Raw genomic sequence first — 22,578 nt, 5'->3', positions numbered from 1 at the left:
GAAGCGTCCAAAAACGCAACAATGGGTCGGAAAGGTTATGGCCTCCGTATTTTGGGATGCACATGACATAATATTCGTGGACTATCTTGAAAAAGGTAAAACAATCACAACAATGCGCTTGTTCATTCATGCTTAGTTGCACAAGCAAAATTGCATGAAATCGGCTTCGAAGTGGTTCCTCAGCCACCGTATTCACCAGACCTGGTCCCCATCGACTATTACTTGTTCCCTAACCTGAAGAGATGGCTCACCGGTAAGCGTTTTTACTCAAATGAGGAGTTCATAGCTGAAACTGAGGCGTATTTTGGAGACCTTCCGATCGAGTGCTTTTCGGACGGTATCAAAAAGTTAGAAAATCGTTGGACTCGCTGTATCGACCTAAAAGGAGAGTATGTTGAAAAATAAAACCGACTTTATCCAAAAAAACGTCTCCGTGTTTCATTTTTCAGGGACTTATCAGACTGCCTAGTAGCTCGCTATTTTGCTGACCTTCGAATTCTTCAAATGACATTCTTCTATCTGCGTCATTAGTTTCTGTCTTAAAAGAGACTTCGTCAGTAAATATCTGATGTTCACTTTCAACCTGATCAATGCTGATTAAAAAAGCATGAGTCACAGATTGAACAGATGCATATAGTATTGTAGAATCATTCTTTCTATTATACCTATATGTATTAGTGAAGCAGAAATAGCAATCAGTGCCATGATCCGTTGGCTCTCGCCAGATCGTAGGAGAAACAAATATCTGTTTCTTCTTTTCCATGATTCGCAGGGAGCAAGTGACGCATCATATTTTTGGACTTCAAAAATGGTCCATTCCACTGATAACTATGTTGAAACATTTTTTGACATGTGCTTTCTATGTATCTGTAAAATCTGTAAATTCCAGGGACTTCGCAGGTGACCTGTTGCTCACCGTCACCACGTGGAGGTGATTACATTAAAAAGGACGTCAAGGCCTTTTTGACGGCTAAAGAAATTAAACATATAACGACCCCATTCGCTCACTCCCAGAATAACCCAGTTAAGCGTGTCAATAGGACAATAAAACCAATTATAGCCGCGTTCATAAATGCCAGCCACAAAGAATGGGCTGAGAATCTATCGGAAATTCAATTAGCATATAACACCGTACCACATTCGGGAAGTAGAATATCTCGTTTCCGTTTAAATCATGATCGTGAAGCTTTTATTAGGCATATATCAGAATCTCCTGAAAATGAAAAAGACTGCTGTTGGAAAAAGCTGACAGTTCAGTTGATTATTGGGTAAAAAACGGACAAAATGGATGAGTTCCACCATAGAATAGAAGATCAGTTAAAGAAGTACTCTAAAGAGCATCTTACAGATCGTTACATAAGGCCAGCTTTTGTTAGTAGCTTGTTGGGATTGACGAAAGTTGAATTGACAGATACAGCCTGTAAATTGGTAAAAAAGTATAACATTCATAGTTTAAAAATACCACGTCGAAGCTTGCGTGCTAAGTGACGTAAATTTTTAGCATCGATTTCGTCAATTGCCGCAATCCTTGTGTTCAGCAACGGGAAGCAGAAGTTATAGTCATAGCCGATCCAATACGCGAGAGTTCTAGCAAATCTCTCTAAGATGCACTCTCGGTGATATTGAAAAAACTTCAAGAAAAACAAGATAAAATCCAAAGGCAGTTTGAGGCAATGAAACTCCAACTTGAGGTAGAACACAACCAGACGAAAGAGACAGAATGTACGACAGTTGACGACTTTGACGATGGCATCGTGACTGAAATGAAGAATGCTTATCGTTTCCCCTAGCTAGGGTAAATATAGGGAAATTGAAGGTCGTGCGCATGTTATCCTTACTTATAAAGCAAAAAATAAGAAAAATGCTATTTCCTCTGCAAATTTGGGCTCTCAATCTCAATTTTATCCCTAGATTAGTAGAGCTCTTACTATTTTCTCCCTACATGGAACAATTAGGGAAAAGCCTAGGGATTTTCTGTTTACACAGGCCAAAAGAAAATTTCCCTGCGAGAAATAAGTGACTAGACTAACCTTATGGATTTTGAGTCGCTGAATCCAAATCTGACCTCCGAATTTCTCGTACACGTCTCAGTTTTCCTCTACATGCAAAAAATAGGTAAAAAATAGGGATATTCTGGACATTATTTTGATAATACTAGTATACGCGAAAATAGACACATGGATGTTATATGCTTAAGCGTCGCGACTTATAGAGATTTAATTTGTACACAGAAATTCTTTAGTGTGCCTTTTATTTCCCCTAGCTTATGTAATTCCAGGGAAATTGAAGGTCTTTCTCATATTATATAGATTTTTGCGCAAGGAGAAAAATGGAAGGTCTGTTTAGCAATATAAACGTGCAAACAGACCATATTGCAGGGTCGACTATAGGATAGCTCTTGAATATGACTAAAGCGACTATCTCTATAAATTAAAAATAAGATAGGTCCAAATCGACAATCTCAGAAAGTCGACTCGATTTCCTCAGACCGTCGCCACGGTCATCTCAAGCTGGCTGACCCGATCATTGTGAGGGGTCGGTTTGGAAATCTCGGATGGTCGATTTGATTTTATCAGACATTCGGCTGGGTCGTATGTAATGGTTGATTCGATTATCTTAGATATTTCACGTAGTCATTTCGGATGGGAGATTTGATCATCCTTAAGACAAATTATAAATATATATAGAACTATATATAGAACTTATATGATATTACTGGTACGATATAATCAACTTTAATCTAAAAAGTAACACTAATGCAGGATTAAGTTAAATACTGCAATTACAATTGTTAAAATTAAAAAAGTCTCTTGCCAGCTGCTTTCCTGCTTTTTGAGCCGCCCCGTAAATATTCCCTAGAACAATGTAAACAGTAAATTAGCATGAAACCAATTAAATCATTTTTTTATTTAAATAAAATAAAAGTTTTTAAGGTAGAAAGTCAAATGTTTTGGAAAAAAGTGGATTTTTAAGAAAAAAAAAATTAATCTTCAACAAAAAAGATGATTTTCAAAAAAAATTATCAATTTAAGACAAGATTCTCAACCAAAAAGTGAAACTATCAACAAAGAAGAAGAATTTTCTACTCCAAAAGATAAATTTTCTGCAAAATAGTTGAACTTTGAGCCAAAAAGTTCAACTTTTAACAAAGGAGATTCACAGAAAGAAAAGAATGTCATCTTTGCAACGATTTCAGAGTAAATTTTACATGTTACAACTCTATTTAATCTTGTATTGTTTCAATGCAATAAAATTCAACTGTATCTGCTTGAAAAAACCCGAAACCTAAAGTACTTCTGTTCTTTCATTTTTAGGTTTCCTTTTTACCCGAAAAGAATAGTTTTTAACAAAATACGTGAACTTTCTACCCAACAGTACAATTTTTAGCTTATACAGTATACAGGATACAGTTTCAACTGAAAATGGTACATATAGTTGAATTTGCAGACAAAAAATCTATTAAAAAATTTATATTAAAAAAAACAACAATTTTCAACCCAAAAGATGAATTGTCGAGGAAGGATATCAAATAATCTATTAAAAATACAAATTTGTAACTTATTGAATACACAGGATACATTTAGAACCAAACATGGAATAGTTACATTTTTGGATTAAAAAAAGAATAATTTTAACCATAAAAATAGGTCGGCAACGAAGCTTTTAAATATTTAACAAACAAACAAAAAATTATCAGGCTAAGAGATTGATCTTCTACAAAAAAGACGAATTTTGAACAAAATAAATAGATTTTTAGACATTTATTTAATTTTAGAGCCAAAAAGACAAATTATCTTGAAAAAATTTTAATTTCTAAGACAGAAAATATGATTGCTCAACTAAAAACTTTACTTTCCAAACCAAGAAGATTAATTTTTTACAAAACAGTAGAATTTCCACATTAAAGATAAATTAAAAATGAAACGCATAAATTCTCAATAAAAAATTTTAACTTGCAAGTAAAAGACATCAATTTTTTACCAAAAAATGGAATGGTATAATTGTCAGTTAAAAAGATTAATTTTGAACGAAATATGAAACGAATTTTAATCAAAATAGTTACATTTTCAACCAAGGAGATGAAGCTTCAAGAAAAAAAAGAAGAATTTTTAACAACATTCTGCATCGAAAAGAACCATCAACAAACAAGGACCATTTCCTACCCAGAATACATTAACTTTTAACTAAATAGTTAACTTTTAAGTTTATAAGATCAATTTTGTACCAAAAAAGAAAAGTTTTTTCAACAAATTACATACACCTTTACCAGCATAGTTTAATTTATAAATTAAAAAATGAATTTTTAGGTCAAAATGAAACACTTAAAGTTTTACTTTTTAAAACTAACTTTTCATTTAAAAGCATTATTTTTAATACAAAAAAATATCTTCTACAGAAAGTTGAATTTTATACTATCTAGTTGTTTTGCGAAACAGAATTTTGAATTTTTAAACAAATATAGAATAGGTACATTTTTATTTAGAAAATATAATTTTTTATTTAAAAGAATATATTTTTAATAAAAAAACTACTCTTTTTCAAAAAAGTTGAATTTTCTACAACATAGTGAACTTTTCAATCAAATTGTCCAAATAGTTATATTTATATTATCATTTTACCCCAGAAAGGGAAGTTTTAATAAAGGTGTTCAATTTTCTAAAAAACAGTTGAATTTCCAAGACAAATTTTCTATACAAAATATTGGCATTTTTAACCCAATAATATGAAGTTTCAACAAAAAGTGAGTTTTCAATAAAATAGTTAAATTTTAAATCAGAGCATTTAGTTTTTGACTTGAAAAATAAAATTTCAAGAAAACACATACATTTTAAACCAAATAGTTAAATTTTTAATGGAGAAGATTACTTTTCTACGAAAATAGACAAATTTTCGACAAACTACATAAATTTTGAATTAAACAGTTCAGGAATGGAGCAGGTAATAAAACAGGTATAAAAATAATGATTGAATAATGACTAATTACCTGTAAATATATTAATTGTGTTTTCACTGCAGATCCAGGTCTCCATTCTCTGCATATAGGAGCACAAGTACGACCCTATCCCTGCCATGTGTTCTTTAATGAATTTCAGGAGTGAATGTCAGAACTGAAAAATAAAGATTTAGTTTCAAATGAATAAATTCAATTCAAGTTGATCCTAAATCTATTAATCCTAGAATTAACAATGACTACTGAAATAATTATAATCTACTTTAAACTAATATTAACTTCAAAAAGATTAGATTTAAATGTCTTAAATCTCACATAACATTTGGAAAATATTAACATCACAATTATGTATTTAAAACAGGTACTTACAGAATAAGATATTTTCCATTAATCCTCAATAAATGCACTCACTTTACACGGAAATCTTAGGTAAAAACATTTTTATTTAACAGAAAGCACCAAGGGTTCTACGAATTCTATATGCTAGCAAACTAGCGATACCCTTTACATTTTCACGCGCATGATTGACGCGTAAAAATCAAGGAATTGATCAAACGCAATGTCTTATCTGCTCCTTCGTGGATGGTCGAAATAAGTGAAAACAATATGTGCGTATTCACCATGTGGAAAAGAATACCTTAGATACCCCTGATGGTGAGCCTGATGTTCTTCTAAAAGCCAGACTGGCGATAATATAAAAGTCTTTTTAACCATTTCGAAAAAAATTTGGAAGGACCGTTCGACCATGTAGTACCGAGGGCTCACAACGTAAATGGGGGCGTGATACGGATAAGGCCAATTTTCACATGAGATGTTCGTCTGATGATGAGAAGCGTAAAAATGGGTGCCTGGCAGGTGTGAGTGGATGCGTCAAAGGTTCAAAGGTTCGAATTTTTGGCAGTTAACTTACGTGACTCGGATAAGGTTGAAAATTGGTGTACATGTAGGGGCTGACATTAGAAATAGCACCTTCGTATTGCCAGGCACTTACCTGGATGCAAAAGTGTTGCCAGGCGACTTCGAAGTCGCCGGACATTCAGGTGAAATTTCTTGAAATTGATTTTACAAGAAAAAGATTGAAACAAAAGTTGGTCCACTCCCAAAGATGCATATTTTCATGGGTATATAATTTTTTGATAAAATTGATATATTTGGAGAAAACATATATTAAAGAAATACCATAACAATAAAAAGCCCTTTTTATTGACAACAAGTGATTTTTTCGAAACTTATTAAGGGACAAAAGGTACTCTATTACAGGTATACTCCAAGATGAATAAGAAGTATTTGTTCAAAATGTTAATAATTACCAAGTTATTCGCATTTTTCCTTCTTTTACCCATTTTTTCAATCACCTGCTGTATCTTTAGCAATTTAAAAGAAGGTGTGCTCAAAATTAGTACAGGAATAAAGTAAGTTTTGTGCAGTGAATTAGCGTCAGCCACTTTCAATTAAAACGATAACTTATTCTGCTATAAATAATCATAATCAGTATCACGTCCTCAGCTTCTGATTATCGTAGAAAGATGTAATAAAGATAAATATGATTATAAAAATTAAACAATAAAATCGCTTTACTTTAGAATACCCATTATTTATTATTGTTAAAGTTTATGTTTTGTCGCGGAGATACGTTCGACCTTTATTACCGTGACGAATGTCAAGTTTCCCAGACCCAGCGTGGGTCATTGGCGTAGGCATTACAAGTTCTTCCTGCTGTATTTTTAATGCAGTTCTATACCATTAAAAATGCAATCGTAATTCCTACGCGAATGACCCACGCCGGGTCTGGGAAACTTGACATTCGTCACGGTAATAAAGGTCGAACGTCTCTCCGCGACAAAACATAAACTTTAAAAATAATAAATAATGGGTATTTTAAAGTAGAGCGATTTTATTGTTTAATTTTTATAATCGTATTCATCTTTATTACAACTTTCTACGATAATTAGAAGCTGAGAACGTGACACTGATTATGATTATTTATAGCAGAATAAGTTATTGTTTCAATTGAAAGTGGCTGACGCCAATTCATTGCACAAGACTTACTTTATTCGTGTACTAATTTTGAGCACAGCTTCTTTTAAATTGCTAAAGAAACAGCAGGTGATTGAAAAAATGGGAAAAAGAAGGAAAAATGCGAATAACTTGGTAAATATGAGCATCTTGAACAAATACTTCTTATTCATCTTGGAGTATACCTGTAATAGAGTACCTTTTGTCTCTTAATAATTTTTGAAAAAATTACTTGTCAATAAAAAGGGCTTTTTATTGTTATGGTATTTCTTTAATCGATGTTTTCTCCAAATATATTAATTTTATCAAAAAATTATATACCAATGAAAATATGCATCTCTGGGAGTGGACCAACTTTTCTTTCAAACTTTTTCTTGTAAAATCAATTTCAAGAAATTTCACCTGAATGTCCGGCGACTTCGAAGTCGCCTGGCAAAACTTTTGCATCCAGGTAAGTGCCTGGTAATGCTCAGGTGCTATTTCTAATGTCAGCCCCTACATGTACACCAATTTTCAACCTTATCCGAGTCACGTAAGTTAACTGCCAAAAATGCGCACCTTTGACAGGTCACCACAGGTGAACGCATCCACTCACACCTGCCAGGCACTCATTTTTAAGTTCCTCATCATCAGACGAAAATTTCATGTGAATATTGGCCTTATCCGTATCACGCTCCCATTTACTTTGTCAGCCCACGGTCTATAACCTTATTTGCTAACCTTTTCTGCCCTAAAACAGTGAGTGTTGCAGTTATTGTCGAATTTTGAGCGCTTTGCTTTCGAACGTTGCGAGAAGCGGGTGATTCATAAGATTGGCATTACCGCACATGTTAAATACCTTATTCAAGCACATGTTGTAGTTTGGTCAAAATATTGAGCGCTTAGTGTTCGGTCGTTGTAAGAATAGGGCGATTCTTATGAAATAAAATTACCGCACTTGATACTGACCTTATTTTATTACCATTGCTGCATCAAAACAATAAATGTTGCAGTTGATTAAAAATATTAAGCGCTTAACGTTTAACCCATTCTATCACATCAGCCTCCAAAACAATATTATAACTTCTTTTTCACGATTTTTTGTTAGCATAATCATAATTTTTTAACTTATTTTTCCAAATATCATCGTAAACTGACTGATTTAATTTGACCTGCAAGTTTAGTTTTTTCTTTATTGAGAATCTTTCCTCGATCCCGCCAACTGAGAAACTGCGTGGGTCAGCACTTCTAGGAACTCCTAAACCGTGGAACCCTGAACCGCGGGTCTAGCGTATTTTCTTACTGTCCGTTCTTATTAATTAAAAAAATCGCTAAATTTTAATAGAGCATGGCTTATTTTCGGGGGAAAACATTCCTTATAACTCTACTTCTCTAATTTAGAAAATAAGTAAATACTCTTCAAATAATTTACTTCAGAAAAAATGGTATTTAAAAAAACGAGTTTGAACAATTTTGTCGTAGAGAATGTTTTCTCAAAAAAGTAGGTTAATATTTATTGATAATTCAATCCTTTATCGAACATGCACAAGAAGAGATAGTAAGATACAATTCCATTGCTAAAATTATTGTCAAAATAAATGTTTCTTATTAATTTTAAAAATTATTTAATACAAAATCATGCTCATTATTCTCGAGTAATAACTTTAAAACCTATATTTTCAGGAACAACTCGTATGATTAATGATTGTCTGACTGTAGATATAGACATGCTTACAGCTTGTCTTGATGTATTGTGAAAAATCCCAGTCAAAAAGTCATCAATAACACTTTGTCGCATTTTACAGAGAAAGCATAGAAAATCTATGCTATTATCACCCAGGTGTCATAATAGCTCATTCTACCCATGCTGACACAATACCTGAAGCTAGGAAACTAGTCATAGAATCTTGAAATAATTTTTTCCATTGATTTTGTGCTGGGTTTTTGAAGTAAGCAAATATTATTTAAAGTTGGATATTTGACTCAAGTTACTGCAAAATGAACGAAGCCGAGAAAATTGACGATAACTGTTCGAAACTTTATTCGCTGTATCGCGGATTCTAATTCATTTTTTCCAGCTTTTTGTTGCTGTTCTTGACTAATTTGCATATGCACTTTTCGTTTTTCCCAAGTAATTGTTAAAAAATGTTAATTAATTATCGAAAATGCAGTTGATGGTGTTGATTGGGATGCTGAAATTCTGAAAACGCCGTAACGGGCAGTTTCGGCTCTCTTTGAATCACGGACCTCAGAAATAGGCCTGCCATGGTTTGTGAAAACGCCGTTCACGGCAAAAGAATTTCGCAGCTCAAAATAAACGCAGTTACGGCGTTTCTTGAATTACATACCTTTTTTCTCGGGCTTCGATGATTCCAGAGAATGCCGTAAGCGCGAACGGACCTCTTCAAAATCACGAAGGCTCGATATTACCATCCGATAATTTAGTAAAGTCCGTAACTGCCAAATTTTGCAGTTAACGGCGTTTTTTCAAAATTTAACAATGATTATTTTAAAAATTATTAAAGATTTGAAAAAATTATTTTAATGATTAGGTGCATCCTTTCTTCAAGATTCCAAAGATATAAAAAACTTATGGTTCGATTTTTTGCAGTTAACGCTGTTTTCTCAAATCGCGGCAGTACTCATCTTTTTGTGGTAGTTTAAAAGTGCCCTTCGTTCTGAGAACACCTGGCGGTTTCGCAGTTCTAAAACTGGTTTTGTGTTTCGGAGGTTATAGAAAATCATACAATTCAGATTTTTTAAATAAACAAATGAATTCATCTGCTGGCGGCATTTACTATATTAATAAAAATCACTCGTATAATAGGCACAGTATTACTGCAAAAAAATAGACGATTTCTGTGTAAAAATAAGATAACCTTTTTTTATCAAATTAAGCAGTATTTAGAGTAACGATGAGTTGCTCCGATATTGTCTAAAGGTCCTAGTAGGAATTAAATTCTTTTGAAAGATATACTACATTTTGCAATTTGAAACAACATGAAAAATGAGTTCTTCTTCGCGGAATCAAAAATAATTTAATATAGATATTTTCTGAAAGATATTAAATGAATTAAATTTGCAATGTATCCTACTTTACGAAATTGAAAACAATTCATTGTAGATATTTTTTAAGGAACTGGGAAGAATTATATAAATGTAAATGTTTTATTGTTTCTGGAACATAAAATAATTCCGAGTGTTGTTGCTGCCGCTACAGGAATTACAGGGTATCAAATTTCTGGAAAATGTATTACTCTCTTGCGGATTAGAGGTCGGTGAAAGAATCAGATTTTAAAAAGGATATAAAAATGTTAATTTTGACGCTGAAATCAGAATTTCACAATTCTTTTCAACTTAAGCCTTCTTACTGCTTCTCAGCCGCTGTTGTATTAGTTTACTCAGCCATCGCGACCGAGAAGATTGTCTTTATTTTACCTTAAGTACAATAATATGTCGGTGATACAAGCATTTTATTAAATTTATGCATTCAGAAAGATTTAAACTTTCATATTCGCTTTTTTGGAAAATTGTATAGATATCCAGACTACTAAAATTCATTATATGCTTAAGTCTGACATGTTGCCATGAGACTCCATGTTTCATTCATCATTTTTGGGTTCAAATATTTCGAAAAATAACTCGGTGAGCGCAGCTGAAACTTTACAGGGTCATGAAGGGACTATTGTTCTAAATTCAGCCAAAAAGTAGAGAAAGTCGATTATCATCGAACTTCCCTAAACTGCGTGCATCAGCTGTGAAGCGGGAGAATTCACACCGAGGATAATTTTTGCATTTTATGTTACCGAATATCTATACCAAACTTGTCTCTCGGTAACTGGCTGTGCTCGGTTGTTTTGGTTTTCTGCACTTTTATACTCCTCTTTCAGACATTACCTGGAGGATTATCGTCTTTTGAAATCCTAGGCGAGGAGCACGTTATTACACACTTAGTAAAATTGCAATCTCTATATGTAAATGTCCAAAAAGGATAATTGAAAGATGAGCGCCCTAGGTGCGTGTAGACTGGGGTACTTTCGCCTATTAATAAAAATAATACAAACAAATAGTCGGAAAAGTGTAAAACGCGTACCATGGGGTGACTTTAGAAAGAAGTGAAAATGAATCACTGCGCAGCAATACACATTTCCCTTTCGACGATTATTGTCAAATTTCTAGATCATTACAAAGTAAAAACTTGGGGATATATTTTGTTGTAGGTAAAATTATAACGGTGCTCACTGTACCTCGGTAGGAATTCAGATATCTCTCGAACTTGTGGTACGATAAACCGAGTAGGGTAAGGGGTGGCAGTGCTAACAAGTTAACAGTCAATGTTTTTTTTTAAATTAATAAGATGTTGCATTGATCCAGTTTTTTCTCATTTTGAGTTCTACATTATATTATATTATATTTCTATAAGTATTAATCACATCAAAAAACAATGATTTGGTAATTTAATTATTTCTAACATGCTGTATAATTTTTCTCTTGCAACGTCAATTTTCAAGATTTTAGTAAGTAACAAAATCTCTCTGATGAAATAGATTTATTTGATGCAAAGTAGAACTAAAATTGTTAAATAATAGCCATGCTATAATGAAAATCACCTTCGCCCTACTGGTTGGAGCTGCCCCCCCTTTACCCTATGTAGGGTACGAAATACCGATGAAATATTGATATTTCATGTCAAGCGTACCATAATCTTAGAAAAACTGAAGGTATGTGAATTCAACTTTGTAAAACTAGGTTTCTAGTTATGAGCATGATTCAAATTACTCGGGGGTGGGATTTCGATGCCCGCTAATCTAGTTTATAGACTCTAAATAATTGTAGATTCAGTTCTCGTATTTTTAATTCTAATTTAAATAAGTATTTTTTCAATTAATGAATTTAAACTTATTATTATAAATAATGATAATGTTAAAAGTGGTATCATAATATTTATCTTTAATAATAAAGTAATGCTTTGAAAAATATTTTAAACTTTCTAGATTATTGTCTAGAAATAGAAAATTTGATCAAATTGTTTTTATTTTGATCAAATTGAATTTGTGCGTTTTCCTAATATTTTTTTTTTAATTCAGCCAAATCTGAGGATGCTATTATTACGCGTATAGAAAGATTTTTTTATATTAAATATCGAACAACTTCATGCTTGGTGAATTTATCATCGATATGCTCTACTTTTCTAGTAATCTTAACATGTCTATGCATGCGCAGTAGTGACTCTTGTGTATTTTTAAATTGACATATGGCCTTACATAACCTACAAATACATAGGAATAACTACTGCGCATGTCAGTTCAGAATTCAGAATTCACACCGCAAGGGAAATTTTTGTTGTAGTTATATGGTACTCTGATATTGGTGCTTCATTAACACTTTCTTTTTTTGTATATTTTGACAGTCACGAAATAAAAAAAGTAACTAAAATTTAAATATTTTATTTCTTTCATTGTATTTCTTTTACAATTGAGTTTAATTATTTTTTTAGTATTTGTATATAAGTTCACTGAAGTGGTTTATAAAATAAATATAGATCAAATGTGTTGCGTTCCGCAAGGAAAGGGTCCTAATTGTCGATTTTAGTTTATGAGATATTCGCTCCCATGTTTTGAATTTGGAATTTTAGATGGAAAATCATACATCAAACCAGGCTGTATCTCGTGTTGTTATACTTATGTTCCTGATGCCCAGAAAAGAGTCAATTTTACATTTCAAGAACAAACAGTGCGCTTATGGCTCTTGACCATTTTAGATGCTTACTACACGAAAAGCAGATTTTCCAAGTTCCAAATTCAAAAGTGACCTACTTCTTTTTCAACCTCAATGCTTCATCGGATCCGACTTCAAATACCAGAAATTTTTTTGGCTGAATGTCTCGGTCTGGAAGTCCATACTCCAAGGTGGGCTGTTTTCTTGCGGAATATCACATAATATTCTCCTTATATTTTTTTCTCATTTTTGTTAATTTTTTTCAATCATATTTTTCCATGATTCAACTTGTATATGTGCAAATGTATGTATTAGATTTATGTAAAAGTCCCCCCCCCCCTCAGTTTTGGTCAAATTTCCATATTTCGAGACCCTTTGAATCTGAAAAAAGGTTTTTACGCATGTGCCTGTCTGTATGGCTCTCTGTCTATCTGCATGTGTGTATCTCTGTCTATAGTTCAGTATTTCTATGAACACGATAACTTTTCAAAAAATTAATCTATTAGATTGGCCTTTAATACACTCCTTTAGTGTTTCAAACTCAAGGTCAAGTTCGTTACCCAGCCGTTTTTGTTAAAAATTCAAAAAGTGAACACATTTTGAATATCTTTGAGGCCCCTTTTTTCCAATTTAATTATTCTCTGTAGAGGTGTTTTTAGCATTCAAAAAGACGAAATAATTTTTCTAATGACTTTTTTCGTTAAACAACAAATTACAAGAGTTATAGCATTTACAAAATTCCAAAAAGCACACGAAAATGAACATTTTAGGCCAAATAATGCACGAAAAGAAAAAAAGTCGACAAGAAAAAAAGTCTTCACACGCTTGTTCATATTTTCTCGCTTTACCTCGCATTTCCAGCTTCTACCTTCGCGAGAAACACCTAATACTTAACTACCATTCACAATATTTACAATTTTCTTGTACCTACTTTCTCTCCTATTTACAATCTTTCTTTCTGCATTCCTCTTCCTACTTCCTTCTCTTCTCCATCTAACCTAACATCCCATTCACCCTTCACCTCCTCTGCTTCCCTTTCCTTCCCTCCATACCGTTTCTTTTGAGCACCTATACCTTACGTCTCTTCTCCTTCTCTCACTAACATCCTCTAGACAGCTTATTATCCCCCCTCTTCCCAAAATTTCCCTCACATTTACTCGTACGACTACATGTTATAATCCCTACACTCGTTCTTTTTGTCTCCCACCTGAAAATATAGTTCGGCGTATTCCTTGCCAGCCCTAGTGACACTTTACATACCTCTCTTGTATCCTATTTACCTCGTCACCTACCTTCACCTTCTCACCTCCACTTCGTGAAATAAGACACTCATCACAGACGAATCGAAAAATTTTATTCTCCTTACAAACTCATCTGCGAAAAACTTCTTTTCCAGCCCCACAGCTCTCTCATCACCACATTTGTCCTTTTCACTCTCTCTTTTGTGACCATTCATTCAGCTCCTGTACCGATTCTCCCTTCCACTGTACCTATTTTTGTCCATGTATCTTCTCAACCTTTTTATCATCTGCTTTAAAAACTCTTCGCTTTTTTCCAGCAGCACTATGTCATCTGCATATGCGAGTAACCATATACTGACTCCCCTTACTCTGAATCCTCCTACCACTTCAGCCGATACCTTTCTTTCCATACCCGCTTTTAGCCCTTCAGAAAACGCCTATACTTTCTCACCTTTTTTAGCTAATTCTCTATCCACCACGTGCTGCAAGACTTCAATATTGTCGTTAGTAATTCTTGCTTCCGTATAGCCCGCCTGCGTCTCGAGCTGTATTGCTTTTCCCTCAATATCTTATCACAGCGTATCTGCCAACACCATCGCGTATATTTTATACGCCGTATTCATTAACGTAATTCATGTATAATTTTCCTGCATAACCTTATCCTCTTTTTTATACAGTAGTATGATCAATACCTCTATCCATCATCTTAGGAATTCCTTCCCCTCCATACTTTTTTTACTATCCTTTTCAGACTCTCCCTTACATCTTGTGTGCCAAACAGCCCCGATTCGTTCTCTGTCCCGTCCAGCACTGCTGCCTTAGACCTTTTCAACTTTCTTATGTGCTTCTCTAGCTCCTCGTCATTCAGCTCCTCTCTATCTATCTCTTTCGTTGTTCTGATTTTCTCATCTCTCTTCCAAGTATCTGATCCCAGACATGAATCTTTGAAAAATCCCTTCCTTTCCTCACTCCCTAACTCCTAACTTATCCCCGCCATACGTTTCCTAAGCCAACTAATTATTTTCCGCACGTCTCCTTTTGTCTTAACACTTTTCAACCCCCCTTCCAGATCTTTTTCCTTTTTCTGCTCTTTCTTCTTACACATCACCCTAAACTCTTTCGTCATTTTTATTTACTCCTACCTTTTCGCAGTTCTTTTCTTCCACTTCCTGTACTGCCTTTCCACCTTTTTCTTTATCATTTAATATTCGCTGTCCTGTCACAGCTTCATAATTCGTTTGTTCTTCTTTCTAAATACCATCTTTTGCACACACCCTTTCACTTTCTCTTTCAGATTATCCCATATCTCTTCCACCGACTCCCCTTCAAAGATTACCTTCCTCAACTGCTTCTGATACTTGTCTATCGCCTCCCTCGTCCAGGACACGCTCCCCCCTATAGATTCTTCTTCCCTATTCTGCCTTCCGCCACTCTCCCCTTTTTATCTACAAACTTAATGGCTGATGGTCTAAACCCACCCTTCTTTTCACGGCGAATTTGTCTATCTCCTCCCGCCCTTTCAGCCTCTATCCTCCATCCAGTCTTTTAGAATCTCCCCCTCTTTATTTATTGTCTTATCCTTCAATTTTTGCTTTTGAAGCTCTCCTTTTTCCTGAATATGCTTCCTTCCGCCCTCACATAATTCTCGCACTAAAGTTTCCCCCAGTACTAGCATGCCCTTATATATCTCTCCTAGTAAGTCTTGCATCCTTTCTGTAACCCTTTCTATCCCATCCTTATTTTACACAGTCACAAACTTATACGTTACCCCTCATATCTCTATTGCCCTCATTTTCACGCCCTTCCCTTCTCTATGAACTTCTTCCTCTAATCCATCCCTGACCCCGGTCATGATTCCCCCACTAGCCCTTCCTTTTCTCTTTACTGTGACCGCCTCCTATAGCTTCCACCTATATCACCTTGGCAACTTTGTCTCTACCCTATCCTATTTCTTTCTCGTTATCCGCATCTCTACCAGTTCCAGCACATTAAATTCCTGAATATACCGCCAGAAATCCTCATATTTCGGTTTTACCCCTACTGCGTTCTAGTACTTCTTTTACTTCGTACATATCAGTACACTTCTCCACCCTGTTATATACCCATCCTTATCTATACTTCCCACGAAACGAATTCCCCTGTACTTCCTTTAACACTTCTTTCTCCCCGTCCCATACCAACAATCTCTCATCTATTTTTCTTCGCAGCTCTCTAATTTCACAACCACTACTTTATTCTCCTTTCTCCCCTCCATTCTAATTTTCCCTACCTTGCCTTTAACCCACCTTATGCTCTTTAGCAGCGCTTTCACCCCCTCCCACACTTCCTCGCTCTTTAGTTTAAATCCTCTTATTACAATATCATTTCTTCTATCTGCCTTCTCTCTTATCTCCATCCGTAACTACATTGTCCTTATCTTTTCCCTATCCGCTCTCTGCTCCTTTTCCGTCTTACGCTCTCCCACTTTCTTTTCTATCATATTCTTTACCCTCTTCCAAATCCCTTGCTCCCCCTCCCCCCACCTGTCAACTATTTCCATTTACGACCTTGCCCCCCCCATTCTCAAGCCTTTCACTACCTTTTCTTTTCATGCCCTTATCTGTTTTTCTATCTGCTTCATTTTATCCTCTTTTTCCTTCACTATCGAACCACTTTCCTCTGTAATCCTTCCACTTTCTTCTTCAGCTCTTTTATCTCCTTATCCCAATTCTCATCTCTCACCCTCTGGTCCTCCCTTATATTTTCCATCTGCTCCATAGCCCCTCTTAAGTCTTCCCCTAACCCTCTGATCTAGCCTACTAGAACCCCGAGAGCCTCCTTCTACGTCTGCACATCCATTTTTAGACGGTCTCTTCCTCGCCTTGTTGCTTCCTTCGTTCCGCTTTTTCCCTCTCCACGACGCGACACTCGACACCGGGCCATGCACAGCTTGCCTTCGTGGCCAGTTGTAAATTTCCTCCCCACCCTCATAGCCCCTGCAGACACCCTTTGCTCTCCCCTAACATTTCTCAGCACTGCGAGAATCACCCTTGTCCAATATGAATATATAAACTCCTGACTAAAAACTACCCCGCTCCCTTGCCTACCTAACCTAACTTTCCCTATTTAACCAAATCTCACCCCGCAACTACAAACAAATTAATTTTTAACTTCCCAATGCATCCCTTACAACCCTGCTTATCTCAAAGGCTTCCACCGTCATACTCCACTCACACATTCCACACAAACTCTATAAAATATTCTCACCACCTGTGAACCGCAGACTTTCTCACCATCTTCTCACCAGGCTGTGGTCACTCAATTCTTTAGGAGTGCAGACCTATAATCGACGGTGGCGCCATCAAACGAGCCCGCAGGTTTTTAAGATAATATAATAGATGCTTGATGTTATATCCAGTTGATTTGTAGATAATGTAATTAAAAACCCTAATAAATTGAAAACCCCAATAGAAAAACAAATAAAAATATATAAATAATTACTGGAATAATTACTTATATATTTCTGTTTGTTTTTCTATTGGGTTTTTCATAAAAACGTGTTTTACAGAAAAACGATAGATAATGGAAGTATGTTTGAAACCAGTTTTTATTTAAATTTTGTAATCATTTTCGACATCAATTTTCTTATCGGCAGGTTCCTTTGTCAAAATATTACTCTCTTGTTATGGTAATAATACAGAAGGTATTGCCCCCTCTTTTAGTTTTCAGCTGTGTACTGCAACGATAATCACCAGGTCAAAAATGATGACAACAAATTACATATTAGCTCTCCATCACTTCTTAACGGGTTAGGTTTCACATGTGTTGATGTTCGGAAAACAACGAAGGAGTAAGAGAGATAGATCAAACTTTGGCCCCTGAGCGACGTGTAGCGGGGGAAAGTCCTACATAGCTATTTAACGAGCCCGCAAAACAGGATCAAAGTATGTGTCTTCACGGTTGCCTATATTAGTGACCACAGCCTGCTTCTCACCATAAAACACCAACCAGCTATGCCTCTTGGTTGAAACTAATACCACCCTCATTAATTGATGTTTTGTGAGACTGTTTTTGTAACTATACTCTCTACCTTAGATGCTTTAAGAAACTCTTTTAGTAAATTACTAGGAGATGAAGCAATAGGGCACCACAACTGCGATGTAGAAGATGATGCGTTAGAAAATTCAATTGACATAGTCTGGGTCACTGAGGCTTGAAATATCATTTAGAAGTTAAAAAACATTAAGGCTGCTGTGTAGAACGTATGTGTAACATTTAAATCGTGAACATAACATTTGAATTCAGCAAACTTAGTTCATAAAAAACCACAGAAGTTGCAATAAAATGTTTAATAATACATTTTTTGAAAATAATGTGCATTTTATTAACTAGACAATGAAACTACGTCTGTTTTAATACTAATTTATGTTATGAATTGTAATAATATACGTTTGTGGGAAATATATACAATTTCACAGACACACTCGAAGGCGAAGCAAGAGATACGTCATGAGAATGTGTTCGTTAAAGCCGAAGGAGTTTTATCAAAAGAGAATTCACAATCACCAAATTACTGTGGTTGAGGCTTTGACCTTTACTTTTAAAAAGTATGTGCACAAGTGTGGGAAATATAAAAAGACCGAGCGCGTAGCGCAAGGCCAATACAATTATCAAACGAAAAAGCGCCAGGTAAATATATTATCGAGCGCGACGCGAGAGCAATCAGTCGCGCGCCCTCGGCGCGTACAAACCCGCGAGCTAAGCAAGCCGTGCGCGAAGAGATTGTGCTCGCGGAGCAAGCAGATTATTATTTCAAATTCATAGTCCAAATGCCACCAGTTTTTGAAAATTACCTATTAAATTATAGTTTATTACAAATATAATATTTTACAATATTTCAGGGTACTGTCAGAATATGGTTACCGCCTTTGATATTTGGATTTTTTTCGGTAGTCGTAGCAGGAATGTGTTTTATTTTGCCGGAAACTACGAATTCAGAATTACCAGAGACGATTGAAGATGGAGAAAACTTTGGGAAGTGAGTAAAAAGATTCCATGAAAACTTTCATAAAGTTACGTCTGTTGAAAAATAAATATAAAAATTCACCTCGGAAACATGCACATGTACAATGTACATGAAAGGATCCGGAGAATAAGGGTACAATTGCCAAATTTTGGAAATTTGTTTTATAGGCATTGTGTGTTGTATTTTCCGTTAATGTTAGACAGTTTTAAGTATCTGTTGAAAATGCCAGGGTTTCGGAACCTATGCCTCTTCACCGGGATCCTTAATGTATTATCATCAACTCGACGTGACTATTTGTACCGCTAGCAAGAGGAATGATTTGGGCATCAAAATGATGGTGTTATGAAATTATATTGTATTGAATGTTATTGATTGCTATATAACCTCCTATTCTAAACTGACAAGCCTGGCCACAGATTTATAGTGCCGTCCAGTTCCAAGAAGCGTAGCTATGTTTTGACTAAAAATTTAATATAATTTGTGGGTGAAAATAAAGAAATCAACTCAATTCACTTCTACAGTTTTTTTGGAAAAGGTTTTTCGCATGCGAGTAAAATATTGAATTCTATTACTCCCAACCCTGACTATGATAAAAAATAGGGATAAGTGAGATTAAGAAGAATACTTTGAATTTTATTTTTTTTTAAATGTTCGATAATAACATGTCTTATTGGGCCCACTATCCGGATGGAAAAGGGCAGTATTTATTCAACATACTAATGTAGGATAATTTTTATTAAATAATCATCCGAGGCGAGTCACGTTTCGGTTGACCGAGTTGTCAAATTTTGTATTTACTTTATTCAAAATTTATCAAGAAATATGTTAAAAAACAAATCTTTCACTAGCTAATCATCAATAATCCTAAAAGTTTTCGGGGTTCGTCCGGGATATGCTAGAGATTGTTTGTATTGAGACAAGATGACCAAAAAATCGTGAGAGTGGGTTCCCTTAATGTAAGAAGAGTTGATTACTTCAGAAGAAGTCATGCAATTAATTTTGAAAAGCTGGAAAATTTAAGACGAAAGATAGTAAGTTTAAAATGAAAGACGAATGTGCTCAAAATTGCAGACGTCAATACTGCTGAACAAACTAAAAAGATACCTAAGTCCAATCTGACTCAAACTGAGAAAATCGAGAAAAACTTATTGTCCAAAGAACTTTAATATCGAACGAAATTTTGGATGATAAAGATACGCTATTTGGGTAAAAATAATGTGGTTTTTCATATTTTGCAATAAAAAATTTATTTTTTAAACAATTTTTTGTAGAAAATGTACTTGAGATGTTTTACTAGTCGCGGAAAGTCTAAAATACCAGGCAAAAAGAACACAAAGACACTTGCGGACGATGCGTTTGTCGACGAGCTCGATCGCAGCTTAAAATACAACATCAAAACATACGTGAGAGACACAAAGTTCCTTAGGTTCTTTTCCATGTGTATGCTGATGACGTATTGCAAACATGCAACTGTTTAATTGATCGGAATATTATTAAAAATCTCAACTTTGACATGATTTTTTCGCCTTTCGTGGTATGTAATACTTTTCGATATTTGCGTGAGAGGTGATTTTTAGCGAAAGAGACTTTTCTCACTCGCTTCGCTCGTGCGAAACACGTCTTATTCGCTTAATAATCACCTCTCGCACATGTATCGAAATGTACTATTAGTGTAATGAAAGCTGATGAGCCAGTATTCAAGTTTTTTGATTGTGCGCATGGGACAAACTTCACATTAACGCATCTTAACATCTTATATTTGCAATTTTGTTACAGCGTTCACCTGGCAACGGGAAATTATATCCAACTCACTACTTAAGTCATAAGATCTCGCCTATCGAGCAGAGATATACTGGTCATGAGTTAATAGTATTAGCTATTGTTTATGCTTTAGAGAAACTACGCGTTTATCTTTTGGATGTGCCCTTTAAAATTGTAATTGATTTTAAGGTGTAACTCCAGTAACGTGGAACTCCGGAATGAAGCATGCTAATGCTTTGAGTCGCTATCCGATCGTGACGATTGAAACTGATGATATACGGCAAGAGTCAAAAGTTCTCAACAGGGCGATCCATAAATTCAGGCGATTACTTGTTCTCTTAATGAAAGGCCAGATGGCGGGGTACGTGATGCGCAATGGTGTGCTTTATGAATGAACCTAACAATGGGAACGATTTACTAGTCATCTCTTGCTGTATGGAAGATGAAATAATTTCTTCAGCACATCAGACAGAATACTGTACCACCAAACGAACAGAATAAATAATCAAAGGACATTATTATATCGCCTTTTTGTCGGAAACGGTCAACAAGATTATCTCTAAATGTGTTTCCTGTTTGGTTGCTAATCGCAAGACAGGGCGAAAGGAGGATCTTCTTAACACAATTGAGAAGACAGATTGCAACTCATTACGTGGTTCATCTGGGACCACTTGATTCGACAAGTAAAAAGTACAACCACATTTTCGAAAAAAAACTCAACTTTCTGTCGAAGTATCGGAATGACTCCTTTCAGCTTAGACACTGAGTTTATGTATCCGGCTAGCTGGCTCAATAAGAAATATTAATACTAAACATTTAATGAATAAATTAAAAATCAAAATACAGTTCTTAATCTCGCTTATCACTATGAGAGTTAGGACGAAGGGACAAATATATTTACTCGAATGCGAAATAACTTATCCAACAAAATTTGTAGAAGCGAATTGTGTTGATTTCTTTATTTACACTAGTAAATGATATTAAATTTCCTGCCGGAACATAATTACGCCGCTCGCCACCACCACTTACCTATCGTCAAGCCTGCCAGCTTAAAACTTTAAGTTATATAGCAAACAATAACATTCGATTCAATATCATTTCATAACACCATCATTTTGATTTTCTAATGGGCACGGTCTGAATAAATTAGTGGGTTTAATAAATATACATCCATTGTTCAACCTAGTAGAGGTAAGGTACTTAAGGGTCATTCACAAAATATGTGATACATCTTTCACGAATTTCTGACCCTCCCCCCTGCATGATACTTTTTCCATTTGTCTCAACATGGACACTAATACTTCAGCAGACCCCCCCCCCTTCTCAACTTATCACGTTTTTTGTGAACAACCCCCCACTATTCGTACAATTAACGGGGTAAATAAGGCACCCACACTATACATTCATCATATCGTACAAATAGCCACGCCGTTAAAAAATTTGGTATAGATGTGATACTGCCTTGAGATTTAGATGCTCTATTATTTGAATAAAAAATATAACTATTAACAAAATTGAAAAAAATGAATTTCATCATTTTGATAATATGAATACATTATTTCTTGTATTTCAGGGAAAAGTCAACGGAATCTGCTTCATGCGATATTATTGGTGGGACATCTTTGTAGTTATTTGAATAAAAAAGATATCTTAAATAATTTAATGCATAATCTTCGAACTATTTTATTTTCATATTAAGATTAAAAGGTACAAGTAATACTCATCGTCGAATAATTGTTATAACGCACGCACGCACGCACGCACGCACGCACGCACGCACGCACGCACGCACGCACGCACGCACGCACGCACGCACGCACACACACACACACACACACATGTAAAGAGATATGTGAATTAAAACTATTTTCATAATTATTAGATTATAAACCCATCATCGAATCTTG

At 35.0% G+C, this 22,578-nt stretch overlaps 1 protein-coding gene across 2 annotated transcripts in view; it reads left to right on the top strand.

Annotated features, from left to right (window-relative positions):
• LOC117170637 (solute carrier family 22 member 3-like) overlaps window positions 1–22,383 on the top strand; it is a 262,724-nt gene extending 240,341 nt beyond the window's left edge. For both annotated transcript variants that reach the window (XM_033357541.1, XM_033357542.1), the window contains exons 6-7: window positions 18,786–18,922; window positions 22,245–22,383. In XM_033357541.1, the coding sequence (XP_033213432.1) occupies window positions 18,786–18,922; window positions 22,245–22,299 (192 nt within the window). In that variant the 3' untranslated portion in view covers window positions 22,300–22,383. The remainder of the gene's footprint in view (window positions 1–18,785; window positions 18,923–22,244) is intronic.
• The last annotated feature ends 195 nt before the right edge of the window (window positions 22,384–22,578 follow it).

The sequence above is a fragment of the Belonocnema kinseyi genome, chromosome 4, assembly GCF_010883055.1.
Source record: "Belonocnema kinseyi isolate 2016_QV_RU_SX_M_011 chromosome 4, B_treatae_v1, whole genome shotgun sequence".
NCBI classification, from domain to species: domain Eukaryota; kingdom Metazoa; phylum Arthropoda; class Insecta; order Hymenoptera; family Cynipidae; genus Belonocnema; species Belonocnema kinseyi.
Note: the sequence above shows the minus strand (reverse complement) of the source record. Positions and strands in the feature narration are given on the sequence as shown.